General features: G+C 42.7%; 1 protein-coding gene across 1 annotated transcript in view; it reads right to left on the bottom strand.

Moving 5' to 3' along the window:
* RIN3 (Ras and Rab interactor 3) overlaps positions 1-14,054 on the bottom strand; it is a 104,516-nt gene that overhangs the window by 16,215 nt on the left and 74,247 nt on the right. Inside the window, exons 6-7 of the mRNA XM_032777432.2 lie at positions 12,575-14,053; positions 9,244-9,552 (exon numbers count right to left, since the gene is read on the bottom strand). Of these exons, the coding sequence (XP_032633323.1) occupies positions 9,244-9,552; positions 12,575-14,053 (1,788 nt within the window). The remainder of the gene's footprint in view (positions 1-9,243; positions 9,553-12,574; position 14,054) is intronic.

The following is a 14,054-nucleotide window of genomic DNA, read 5'->3' as shown; positions in this document are numbered from 1 at the left end:
TCTCAACCCTTGAGACATCTGAAGGAGGACAGATCCAGATGTGTCGGAGCTCAGGCCCATCTCTACTCTACATGGGTGGGGTTTAGATCACAGGATCAGGTCAGTTCATTTTTACTATAACTGGCTCGTCCAGCCTTTGAAAACATCCATGTTTAGTTTGTGTCTTTCACAGAAAAGCTCATTAACAGCCTGCAGAATTACATCCTGCTGTCACCCCTCTCCCCTGCCCCAACTGCTGTTTCGAGTTCAAGGTAGAATCATCCCACTCCAAATCAGACTTGTTTGCTTTTTTTCAACAACAGGAAACATTTGTTTCATAAACATTCATAAGAGGCTTAAAATAAGCTTTCTCCTCTGCCACAAACTCATCCTATTACACTCAAGGCAAAGTGTTTGCAATATCAGTGGCTGACTGCGCTGGAATTGGTATTAATTAAATGCATGGTTTAATGAGATTGGAATTCTGTCCGAGTGTCCATAAATAAATTAGGGCTCTGCTCTAACACATTCATGTATACGCTCCTTCAGTGGATCTTTTGTCCAGTAGGGCTGATAATCATCATAAGTAGGCTTGGAAGGATTCAGTGTTGGTAAACTTTGATTTCATCGTACACATACAAAGTGATGAAAAAAATATTTCCATCAATAATAACTGTGATCTACAGCTAGGAAAAGTAAGAAAAATGCTCCTTATGAACTTCTTGGAGTTTGATCTAGGGATATTAACTTTGTATATTTTGACATGTGATGTTGACAATTTGTGTTTTAATGGTTATAAACCTTAACGTTTTGAATTTCAACATCTTCTGTCAAGAAACAATTAATGTTTGACCTCCACATAATTTCAAGTGACTGAAAAACTAAACAGATAAAAATTAAAAGATGCTTAAAAATAAATAATCGATATTATCCATCAAAAAGATAAAAATCAAATTCTGCCAAGCCTAATCATAATATAGTAAGAATACTTTGCACTGATATTGCATCATCCATCCATCCATCCAGTGCTTTCAAGGCATTTTGAAAACACACATGAATGAAGTCTCACAATATTCTCCTAGGAATGAGGTACAGGGGGGAGTTCCCAGGGCGAGAGTGGAGGCGTTGGAGAGTGAGTTCACCTCACTCTGACCTGCAGCAGTAGCTCCTGTCTCATAGGCCTGGACCCGGCTTCCTGCTCTGGGTGTTGCAACCCCCCTAGGATTAGGGTTGCAGTGCCAGGGGAATTGATGCCCCCTGGGCAGGGTAAGGGGGAGAAGGAGGAAGAGGACACTGGCCTTCACCCCCTACAAACGTGGACCCTGAGTGGATTGCCAAAAATGACACAATGCAGTTGGTGGGTCTCCTTACTAAAATGTTTGGGGATCACTGCCTTAATTTATAGGTCAGAGGCATCAATTCATATTGGCACTTTTAACCCAAAGCAGTAATTGTACCATATGAGATAAAGGATACTCTCCAATCCACCAGCTGTCACTAACAGTAGCCCTCATACAACATCTTCTGCCAGGCCTCTGTCCGCTACAAGGCAAAACTTATAGATGGCATTATTCTCTCCCTGGTAAGCAACATGTGATAGTGAGCAACGTACAGGAGCATCTTGGATTCACTGTAAATAGATTCTAGAATCGCTTCAGCATAAACTGTTTATGCTGATGCCTCCAGTGCTTAAATCCTCTTTCAAATACACAAACAGTAGCTCAGCTATGCTACTCACATTTATGCCTTGCTCATTATCAACTGCAGAACCCTACGTAAAAAGTGAACGGACAGGGTGCAAATAATGTTCATCGGGTCGGTTGGTTTTACAGGGAACAACAAAACTTATTCCAAAAACAGGAAGAGGAAAGGTTTCTAATACAATATGACCTTACTACGCTCTTGTTCTTTTCAAACTAAAAGCGCAGTATGTGTGAGTCAGACTAACTGTACAAAGCACAGAATCCTACAAAATAGGACTATTAAGTTCACCCCCAAGCCAGTGCAGACTTGTTCCTTGAAGTATATGATCCAGTATTTGTTCAGTCCAATTTTAGGTGACTCAAATGAGGAAGTGTCCACCACTTCACCTCACGGATTATTCCAGATGTGAATAGACCTACCTGTTAGAAAATTGTTCCTTTATTCCTTGGACCACCCTATATGATTGCTCTCCCCAGCGTTGGCATTTCCAGCTTTCATATACTTGCGGACTTAGGAGTCATCATCTGATTTACCTATACCACCTTAGCTCTTTCAATATTTTTCTCTATACCAATCCCTGTAGCTCCTTAATTTTTGTTCTTCCTTCATTTCCCTCCTACGTACAAACAACTTTCAGGCACCAAAGTGCCTAGAACGGGTCACCATGCTCTAGTTGTGGTCTTACCAGTTCCTTATAGCGAAGGACTCTCATCTCTTTGCTCCATAGCACATTGCATGTTTCTGTCTCACTGTCACCCCAGATCTGTGCTGCATTTCATAGTCCTTATGAGAAGGGTCTGAAGAATTTAAGGCCTGATTTTAATCGTACAGCATGTTTTGTTAGGGGAAAGGACCTGCGCTAGAAGAACGACACAGGGTAAAACAGAATGGGTAAGTTGCAAGCTTCTTCCAAGAACACAGGGCACATGTGATCTGAGTGTTATCCTGCTCTCATTATGTGCCCAGTTGCCCTTGAAGGAGGCAGCTGGTGGTGTGTCTGGAAATGCTAGAGCTGACTTAACCAATTTGTAGAGTCCCTCATCAGGGGCTGGAATTGCTGTTTACATCCTATATCCAACTACAGCCACAACTAGAACTGGTATCCATGTGGTGCACTGACAGCGGCTCTGCTAAGGAGATCTGAGCTCCAAGCTACTCTTTGCAGCTCTTAGAGCTTCTTATGCCTTCTGGGATGAAGTTGACTTCCCCATCCTGCTTAAATTCCTTACACTGTGAGAGCTGGTGCTGCAGTTAACATGAAGGTCTCTCTTCCCAGCCAGCATAGACTCACCCAATGTGAGTCATATTTTACATTATCCATTAAACTGTGGCACTGTTTGATTTGCTATTTTTAGAATATAACCATGCAAAGTATGTGCCTGATACACAGCCTCAGCACAGCAAGAAGAGCAGGATTGCATTAGAGGCCAAAATCTGCTTCTCTGAGCCTTTTCCTGCACATTATTGTTACTTACATGATTGTTATTTTTGGATTGTAAGATCTCTGAGGAAAGGTCCATCACCTACTAAATGTTTGTACAGCTGGTTGAGGCTCCCAGGTGCTGCCACATTACATATATTGCAGAAAAACCCAGAGGCCTCAATCAGGATTGCCACCCTCCTGCACTGGGCACTGTATAAACATATATGAAGATATAGGGCTACCCATAGTTTCTACCCTGTAAAGCTTGCAATCTAATCTGACCAGTGAGATGTGAAGGTGGGGGCAGGCAGAGGAATACAATGATATATACACATATATAGATGTGCAATTTGTAAAAAAATTGATATAAATAGACCTAGCCATAATTAATTGGCTGATTTCTCACCAGCATGGTAGCAGAGGTGCATCCTGAGTAGGAATTTGGAGGAGGAGAGGGTAGTGGCCGGATGGATCAGTTCTGTGCATGAAGGTCAGAGTAAAAGTTGCAGAGATGTTTGTTCAGGAAGCTGACAAATGGGCAGAGGGTGGCGTGGAGGAGGTGGGGAGGACATGATGAGACACAAGAGCAGACAAGTAAGGAGAGGCAGAATTGTGGAAAGCCTGGGAAATGAGAGCAAGAAGCTTGACCTTTATGCAGTAAAACTAGGGGTGCCAATGGAGACATTCAAGGAAGAGGGTGTGTGTACCCCACACAGGTTCAGAATGGGCCTAGGAGGCCAATTGACACACAGAGCTGTGACCGGAGAGTGGGACAGGCTTAAAGGAGGATGAGGCCCAGCTGAGGAGGTGCTGGGAGAGGACAATAAACAAAAGAAGTTGAGAGCAAAAGGAAGCTGCAGATAGCGCGCAAGGAGCTCTGCAGTTACTCTCTGAGACTAGAGCAGGGCAGGATAGATAAAAATCAAAGAGTATTTTTGAAAAAAAATATAAATCCATTTTTTTTATTTTAAGGGGTTTTTAATTTAAATCTGATTGTTTTATTTTATTATTTAAATTAAAAACTCCTTAAAATTAAAAAAAATGGATTTATATTTTTTTTTCAAAAATACTCTGATTTTCTTTTTAAAAATAAACCTGTTTAACATGAAGTCTGAATTTATTACAAAATATGTTAAAGGCTAAACTTATTAAAATCTCTTAACACATGTAAGAAATATGCTGACTCTATGAGCCTATTTTGAACCTAAAGGCTGCTTTTCTATATAAAGAAAGAATCCGGGGGAGGAGGGGAATTAACTTTCAAGGTCAAGCTTTATAAATACGGCACAACAGGCCATGTACAGTATTAAGTGCTTGATCCTGTGTGGGGCTGTGCTCCTAGGGGCAAGAGAATGGCAAAGTCACCACAGGTATTAAGACCTGGCCTCTGACTCCAGGAGACTCCATCATGTGATCTCACTGGGTGGCAAAAAGATGTGCCAAACCTAATGTAAAGGGTCTATCTAGTTGTATGTCAACATGTTTTAATGATTATATTGACCAATGAGAAAGTACCTTTCTTTAGAAAATAATTGAAGTACAAATGGATAAGTTGATTCAAATCAATTATTTAAATCATTACTTAAATCACTGTGATTTAAATCAGTCCACCCTGGAGAAGGAAAAGACTGGGAGGCTCATGGAAGATGCCAAAGGGAACAGTTGGTCCTGGGATCCTCTCCTGAATAGAAAAAAGTGTGGCAGGAGGCTGGGGGAAGACAGCAGAGCAGAGCAGGCTCTGGCGGGAAGGCCTGACAAAACAGCAGGAACTGAATTTACAGGTAGAGAGCCCTGGAAGGCATCCAGTGGAGGCATGAAAGGTCAAGCCCCAAAATGGCAGAAGGGGTTTTAAGACTGTGCTTTTTTAGTTTGGGATTTTGTTGAGGGATTCCAGGGAAGGTCCTGGAGTGCACCAGCCAAGACAGAAGGGTGACCCTACAGAAGTTGCAGCAGGGGAGAATGCCCGAGAAAGGCTGGGTAGGAAGAACCAAAGGAAGGCAGCAGCAAGGAGTTGTCATGGTTGGATCGTGGCATAGTGAGCAGGCCTGGGTTCCCCTACTAGCCACTGGTATGGTGGCATGAGGATGGAGGAGGGGACAAGGATGACAGAGAGCCCTGAGAAAAGGGAGTGAAAACCACAGGCCCAGAATCGGGGCTGAAGATGTGATACAAGATCTTGGACACTGATTTGTTGGACTTTTTATTATTTCTGATGACCTGGCTGGTGAGCTGAAGCATAAGAAGGGGCAGACCAGCAGAGGACCAGTGCGCCCATTGGCAAGAGGCGCCAGAGAGGACAGAACCAGTACATCATGCGAGGCCACAAGGAGTTGCTTCAGTGGTGAGTCCTGCCTCTTCACAGGGTGCTATGGTGAAAGGAATGGGCAAGGAAGATGGATCTTGTCTTAGCTATACTTTGTACTGGTCTGAAAATAGTGGATCAGAGCCATAGCTTCTCTGACTTCAAGTCAAGGGAGCTATTCCAGTTTTCACCAAATGAGAATCTATCCCGTTGTGTTTAAATTCTAAACATAGCAAGTAGGGCTTTGGGGAATTTAACTGCAGCAAACTTACTGTGCATTTTTATTGTGTATGTTCAAGTTAAACTTCTGACATCAGGTTAAAGCTCTCTAACAAGTCTGCATATATGTGGGCTGAGCAACATTTTCTGCCAGGACATGTCCCCCTACTTCCACCTCACACATTTTTCTTCCTTGCTTCAGCAGCGAGAAAGCTGGAGACTCTACGTTTCTGTTCTGCAGTTATAACTTGAGGAATAATTAGGAACTGTTCTGGGTTGCTGTTGATTTTTATGAACAAATAAGGAATGGGGATTCACAGTTTTTAGAATTACAGTCGTGAATGTTGAAAGGGTCATGAAACTTCTAAGTCAGGCTGGGCTGACCTATGTATATACTGAAATCTCATCTTAAGAAACTGGGAATTCAGCATGGTTAAAACTGAGCCTCCTATCTCGGGCTTACACATTCTTCTCTTACCATGCATATAGGGGTTTATCCTTGTTTTGATTACAACTCTGTGAAATTATCACAATCCAGCTGAAAAAAAACCACACAAAAGTGCCCTGGCTTGGGGTTTTGATAGAGGTGAACCTCAGCTACTGGATTTGGTTCCAAAGTTTCCCATACTTCACAGGTGTGAAGATTCAGAGTTCTGGTTTGAATTCCCCACTGCAAAGTCTGGAGAGATATACTATGTTCCTCTCTGGGCTCATCTCTAGTTTTAATGCAAACTTGAAACCCATCAAAACCCTCTTAATGAACTTGGCTAATGTATGTGTGTGGATCAAAATCTTAAGAAATTGGCAGCTTTGCAGAGTTATGACACAAAATCAGGTGGACATTGATGCAATTGTGTTTTATCTTGAAATATTAGGTAGATTCTCCGACCTGACTTGTCCCTGAATTAGCACAAAGGAAACGCAGCCAGCTGGTGAAGTCACACCAGATAGTGTAATTAGTTACTGTTATTCTACAGTTATCATTCTTATCACAGCTAGACTTTTGTCTTTTTGGCACAGGGAAAGGTTGAATTGAGACTCCATCTGCTCCGCAATTGGAAAAGATGGGAAATATACTGATTCAGTGATGAGCAAAAGGCACTTAATGAAGTACAGATAATGATATAAGAAGCTGAGCACAGAGTGTACTCTTCCTATGTCAAGAATACTGCCTGGACTTGAAGCTGGCCCAAAGAATGAGAGGGATTGGGTTCCTATCCTCTGGGTGAATAGGAGGGATAAAGAGAATTCCCAGCACAGTGAAATCTGGTTCTGAACAGCCTAATGCACTTAGTTAAATTTATGACTAGAGTTGTTTGGGAATTTTCCACTGGAATGCTTTTTTGAGAGAAAATGCAGTTTCTGCAAATTTTTTGCCAAAAAATGTTGAATTGCTGTTAGGAAAATTGAAACAAAATATTTTGTGTCAGGGTGGTTTCACCTGAATTGGAATATTTTGTTTTGTTGAGCTAACTTCAAAATGCTTAGATTAGAATCAGGTCAAACATTAAACTGCCTTTCCCAATCAGTTCATTGTCTTATGGAAGTTGTAGTTTAGACCCCGACTCTCTCCTATGGACTAGACTTCCTGGAGGATTATATCTATTATAATGCAACGTGGATTTCCCTCTGACCTACTGTATGGCACATTATGGGAGCCACATGAATCTGGGTGCATCATGGGAGATATATTCCAGCCAGGGATCTAGCCCGTGGGGAGAATGGAGCCATCAGTCTTCGAAACTACAGCTCCCATGAGGCAATGAGCTGAACTGGGAAATATAGCATAAATGTTTTGTAGAATTGATTTGAACTTCCAGTTCAACAAACCAAAATGAAACATTTCAGTTTCAGGAATGTCAAAATGTTGTGTTTTGTTTTGATTAAAACATCTTAAAACAAAACGTTTCAACATTTTCAAATCAAATATTTTCAAAATTTGACCTTTGAGGCAAAAACAAATGTTGAAATATCAGAATGGGCCGTAGGACAGAAATTCTGAATTTCACATAGCTCTAGTTATATCTCAGAAGCAATGCACAAGAATCACATGGAGATTATGCCAGATATGTGGCACTTAGGGTTAACACTTTGGCCAGTCAATTCAAAATGTGTTTTTAAGACTAAAATGATGATGAATTTTCTTAATGTACAGTGCTGTGTACACTACCACAATGTGTCCAAACATATTTTATTACATTTAAAGTCTGTCTTGATAGGACAGATACACTAGAGAAGTGCAATAATGGCTTTCTAAGCCTACTGAAGCAATATGAAATAGTAACAAACAATATTAACACTTTGCACCTACACAATGTCCTAGGGGCACCTTCTGCACATTTCAGCCAAGTTTTTGGAGAGACAAAACCCAAGAGACTTTCCCCAGGGAACCCCTCTCAGGTTTTACACTTAGTCCAGTGCATTGTGGGACAGGACTTTGGGAGTTTTGGGAGAGCTATGTGAATACCTGTGACAATTTAGGAAATCTGTCTGGACAACTTAAGAATTCTGGTTGTTGTTATGAAATTATTATGCAGTTGTTACTACGAAAATTGATGTATCATTAATGTCTCTCTGTCTCTGTGTATCCACCGTTGTGGACAAACCTTTCAACATGTACCTCCCAAATGAGGAACAATGGTGGGCTGCTAGTATGCAACAACTAGCTCTTTGGGACAATGGGTTTGCTTTTGCTGGAAGAAAATACTTCCTCCTCTTGTCTGAAAGGTGTGGGGAAGTGGATAGAGTGTAACTTTCCCACGCAGGACAAAGAGACAGAGGTGACCAAACAGGAGGTTATAAAAGGACTCACAGAAGGGAAGACTCACAGGGAACCATACAGGAAGTCTGGAAAGTAGAGAGGAAGGGAACAGATCAACCAAGGTCAGAGTAGGCAAACTGGGGGAGAAGGTTCCATGTTTCAGAGCCCAAGTCAGGCACTGCAACAGAAGATCCTTGAATGGCACTAGAAGACCCTGACCCCAGCCCAAGGAATGGTCTGGAATTATGAGGAAACCGAGGCAGGGAAATGCATGCAGGGTTTATTATTTTTGTAGAGATCTCTTTGTATGGGGGAAGTCTGAGGGGTTAGCACTGCTTCCGGGGACTGGACATTGCGCCACACAGAAGATCTGTACTCCAAGAGTGCGCCAAGAAGCCCTAAGACAGTGTCAGTGCCCAAGCTCCATCCAGATTCCAGAGGCTTATAATACATGGAATCCAAAAGTTGGATCTCCTTACAGCAGACTCCTGAGGGCCAAGAGGAGGCACTTGAATGGACCCGTGACACTTGTGCAGGACAGACATGATGATCAATGAAGCTTATAGTCATGGACCTCATTATCAGTGCTTTGATTCAAAGAACATTGACTCTCTTGGGGTACATCTTATAACATCTTCTATTTGAGCATCTCAGAGTAATTTGCAAACATTAACAGATTAAGTCTAAGCACACCTCCATGAAGGAGTTATAGTAAACATACTAGCCACCAAGTTCGCTATCAAACCAAAATCTTTCCATGTAACCCTTTTTTCTTGGGTACCATAGCCATGAAAAAAGCAAAGCAGAGATGGAGCGTACAGGGAGAGCAAATGTTTTAATAGACCTCTACTGTACCTGGGTTTCCTTGAGCCATGGAGTCATAGATGAGTTTGCAGGATTTCAGCAGTGTGCCAATCTTCTTCTCTGGGGAGTAGAACTTGTGCATGGTTGTAAACTTTTGAAGGATTTTTTCCAGCACAACAGTTTCAGGCACGCTGGTGGTGACACCTAGGTCAGTGGTGGTTGTGTTCTGTATGACCAACTGGTTCTCTTTCAGCAGCTGTAAGGATCCATCTTTGTTGTGGATTTCCCGTAAATAGGAATCGATGGCATTTTTCAAAGGTTTCAGGACACATTTGTACAACGCTGACTCGATAATCACTTCTGCATAGGAAGGGGGAGAGGGGAATAAGAGAACATGGGATCCATGAAAAAAAATTAACTTAGTAGCACAGATGCATCCCTAGACCAACCTAGTGCAACTCCCATGCAAGAACCTGGGCCATGTCATAAGCAAATTTAAAGGACAGTGTCAGTTACAAGTGGGGTACATATCAATGCAGTTGGTAAAGTAGTGTCATTTGCATCAGGTTGGCATTCAGTAAGTGTGCCACAGATAATTTACACTCCAAAGGGGCAGATGTTGGTGGGGAGGTGTAGCTGTACTCATCATAGGCCACAGGCAGGGTTTGAACCAGAGCACAATATCAAAACATAGACTTCTACCAGTTGAACTGAAGGAGTAACTCCATTAACCAGAAGCAGTAGTGTGACACACATTTTACAAGTGCATTACTATCCTGTAACAGGACCGCCAACTAAGAGGAAGTGTAAAGTAAAGCAGAACCCCACTTTCCCACACCGCTCTTGGTTGCTTTTCCTCTAACAACTCTGCTTTTCCAGACTCTCGTGTAGGTTACACTAACTTACCGATATGCAGTAATTTACACCACATTTTACGTCATCTGTGAATATGGCCCATGAAGCCTATTTCCTAACACTTGCTTAATATTCAACAGGAGGAAAAAAAAAAACACCCAGATAACAGCAAGCTTGAGAAACTATGGGAAATTGCATTACGCCTGTTGCCTACTACAATAATATGGTTCAATGACACTGCAGAACAGGGCAGCCGCTCAGACAGGGAGCAATGAAAACATAGCAGTTATGTTTATAGGCATGACGTGCAGTTCTTTTAAGGAATCTTCTACAGGTTACAAGGGAGACAATCTGTGTGCATGAGCAGCTAGTCTGGAGAAGAATCAGAGTCTGAAAACTTTTCCCATGGAAATCCCCACTGCCCTCAAAAGAGTTATCCCTGGCCAAGTTTAATCTGTGAGGAGTCTGCTGACTTTGGGCCAAATCTTCCTCTCTCTGGTCTGAAGGAATAGAGCCCATCATCCAACTATGAGTTGGGGGAGGCATGGAAAAAGGGAGTTCTGTTTCTGCAGCATTGCATTTCCAGCCATAACAGATTCCTCCTCTAAATGAGCATTAACTTAGGCAGATAACTCTCCATGCTCTGAACCTCTCCCATCTCGAAGGATGGGGGTTCCAGAGCAGTGACCAGTGGGGACCCTGCAGACAAAGGAACAGAGGAGTTCAGGTGGAGCTCTGAGGCAGGATAGAGGCCCAGAACCTCCACCAGATGGTCCTAGCCTCTGATGGAACTCAGGCTATGTGTGGGTTATTTAAGATGAAGCCTGTGACAGTTCTGAAGGTGATGGGACTACGTGTAAACCCTACTCACAGTGGAAAGAAGAAAACTCAGGCAGTGAAAACTTGCACCGATTTCAGCTTCCTCTACAGGAATAACCCACGTGGAGCCAGTATTTGGAGAATGGGAACTGTAGCCATACATCAGAACTCACGGAGTTCAGGGTTTGGCTTCACTTCTAAAAAAGCTGCGGCTTTTACTGCAGGCTAACTAATGCGTGCAAGCTATCCTGAAGTAAAAAACACAGTGAAGACCAGGCACTGTAGTTTTACCCCAAGGTATTCTCGCTGAGTTCAACCTATGTCCTTCCCTGGGGTTGACCTCACAAAATTTATCTCATGGTAAAACTAACGTGCCTTGTCTTTAGTGTGTTTTTGAGATAGCTCACATGCGTTAAATACTCTGAGGTAAAAAAAAAAAAAAAGGAAAAAACCCACATCTTTTTTAGCAGTGAAAACAAGCCCTCAGTCACCTTCTACTTTACAGCTGTGTTTCGGTCTGTTTATTCACTTCAAGGTCTGTCTTAACAATGCATATAATTCACTGATGTTCACTGGTCTGCCTGCAACCCCGGATTTTAGCTTTTGCAGCATCAACACCTTGACGTTTGGGGAGGTATAGGCTAGATGTTCAGAGAGAAAGAAAGAGAGAGAGAAGACAGGACTGCAGGACATATCTGTCACCATTAATGGTATTAGGTCAAATGCCTTATGCAAGGAGGGAGGGGGGTTTCCATTTTCCTTCATATAGGTGAATTTCTGTGCCTGGGGGTACTGAATAAAGAGGCTCATGACCTGTCCAGATATGCAGATCAGGAGTGATTAAAAACCAAGATAACATCACAACATAGGTGCTTCTTAAAGCAATGCTCAAGTTGTCAGGGTGGCCAGCAGGCCTTCCACTAACTGCCACAGCACAGAAATAGGGTGTGTGATTTTGCATCTGCACATATTTGCATGAGATAAGGATTTCACGTTTCTTTGTACTGTTCCCACAAATAAGCTCTAAACTACATGTCTTTGTACAAAGGCCACTGGCACAATATTCTCTAGGGAATTTTAAATTAAAAACTGTATTGTTAACAGTTATTCCCCTTGAACAGAAGTTGTAACTGAGGTAAAAATGAGGCGAGTGCTGTATTTTGGGGTTAGGGCTGCCAGTGCAGCTCCAGTGTTCTTACTAGTTGTGCTGCATGGAACAAGAATTCATGGCTTCTGTCTTTGGAAACAAACCATAATCTTGCCTTTCCCAGCGAATGTTCTGCTATTAATACCTGAAATGGATGTCAGAAGTGGGACAAAATTCTGCTTCCAGAGCTCCACTCTAATGTTTTACTTTGACTGGACCTTCTCAAGACATGGAGGTCCACAAACAGCATAACTTTGTAGCAGAGATCTGCTCCATGAACCTGGTGGCTGCAGACAGAGTTTTTTGTGGAGCTTAGGAAAGATTATGCTTGTTCAGTTGAATCTCTCTCTTAAAGCAATTTTGTTTGGTTTTTTTTTATTTGATCTCCAGAGTTTTAATACTGCTACCCTGAATGCAGCCAATCAGAGAGCAGCTTTAGCCCACAGTATTTACATTTCATCAGGCATCTAACCATTTTATAAGGAAAAATTTTCTCTGTGTCACCATTACCCCCAAACCTCTAGAAATCCACCCCCTGAAAGAGTAAAATGTGAGCATTACCTAATTCTTCTTCTTTATAAACAGCTGGATCTATGAGAGATTTCAGCTCTGTACTTTGTATTAAATAACTCTTCAGCTGAGTCATCATCATTCGAATTTCCTGTAGCATCTCTGTGCTGGAACTCTGTTTCGCCATCATCTCTAAACTGTATACTTTATAGTCCTGCACCAAATTGCCAAAGTAAGAGTCCTTGTCCTGTGACAGCTCTACAATCTTCTTCTGTAGCTTTCTGTCAGCAGATAAGAAGACTGTGAAGACATTAGTTAGGCTTACAAAGGAGAGCCTGTGCTTGGCCTTGCTCAAGATTACAGAACGTGTCTTTTTAATGGCAGGGCTGCTCAGTTGCTCTAAGTCATCCTCCATGCTGCTTGTGGAGTAAGAGTCAGGCTCAGAAGCAGAGGTCTGAGCCACTGCATTGCTTCCTGGACAGTCCAGGGAGGTATGAGAACCTTTAAGTTCAGATGAGCTAACAGATTTACAGCTAGCATCTGATTCATCCTGAGTGTGTTGGCAGGTGGCATCACCTTCTGGCTGTGGGCTCTCCTTGGATGAAGACTGTGCATTGTGTGTGTCTGGCTCTGCAAAGTTTATTTGTTTTGAGTCGCAGGAGCTGGAAGAAGCCGGCAGCCGAGAAAGCCTCTTCTTTCTTGGTGGTGGGACAGGGGGCAACTTTACGATTGCCATGGGCTTCCTTTGTAGCTCAGTCAAGTTCTCTTTTTCTGCAGCTTTGGGCTTTGCTTCCTGGCACTCTGATGTGGCTCTCTCAGTAATGGCAACAAGCATTTTTACTGCCTTTCTGCATTGAGAATCATTGCTCTCTGTACAAACATCCTGTTCTTCTTGAGTCTGTTCCCCTTTCAGCAATTCACATTTTCCAGGCTTACCAATGCAGCTCTCTTCTGAAGCTCTTTCAGATGGCCGCCTCCTCGGAGGTATGGAGGGAAGAGCACATTTTGGTGGGGTGGCTGATGATGGGTCACTGGATGAGTAGGCTTCTTTTCCCTTTTCTTCCTTACCTTTACTGTCCTCAATTTTCATTTCCTTAGTGCTCTTCCTCAGTTGCTGAAGAAGCAGCTGGTCCTCTTCACAGGCAGTCATGGAATCCTTAGATAGCTTTTCAGGTGGCTTCAGAACTTGACTGTGAGGAAGAGGAGGAGGTGGAGGGGGACGGTGAGGAGACCTCTTAGGATTTGGTGTGGATGCACGACAGTGATCAGCGCTTGCACTGGAGCTCTTGTAAGGAGGTACATCTGGAGGAAGAGAATTGCTGCACTCCTCTATAAAAATAGGATTCACAAACCACAGCTTGTCATTTCCTATTGACAGCTCAATTTCACATGAACAATGGTTTGTGCTACTTGCAAACTGCTGGCTAGACCTTAGATTATTCATCTGGGCAGTTCTGAGGGCAGAATCTTTCACAGGCTGGGAAATCCCCCCTCCTGTTCTTCTGTGGTTTAAAGAGGAGTCCCAGAAGCC

Source organism: Chelonoidis abingdonii, chromosome 4 (genome assembly GCF_003597395.2).
Source record: "Chelonoidis abingdonii isolate Lonesome George chromosome 4, CheloAbing_2.0, whole genome shotgun sequence".
NCBI lineage: Eukaryota > Metazoa > Chordata > Testudines > Testudinidae > Chelonoidis > Chelonoidis abingdonii.
This window is presented reverse-complemented; position numbering and strand designations above follow the sequence as displayed.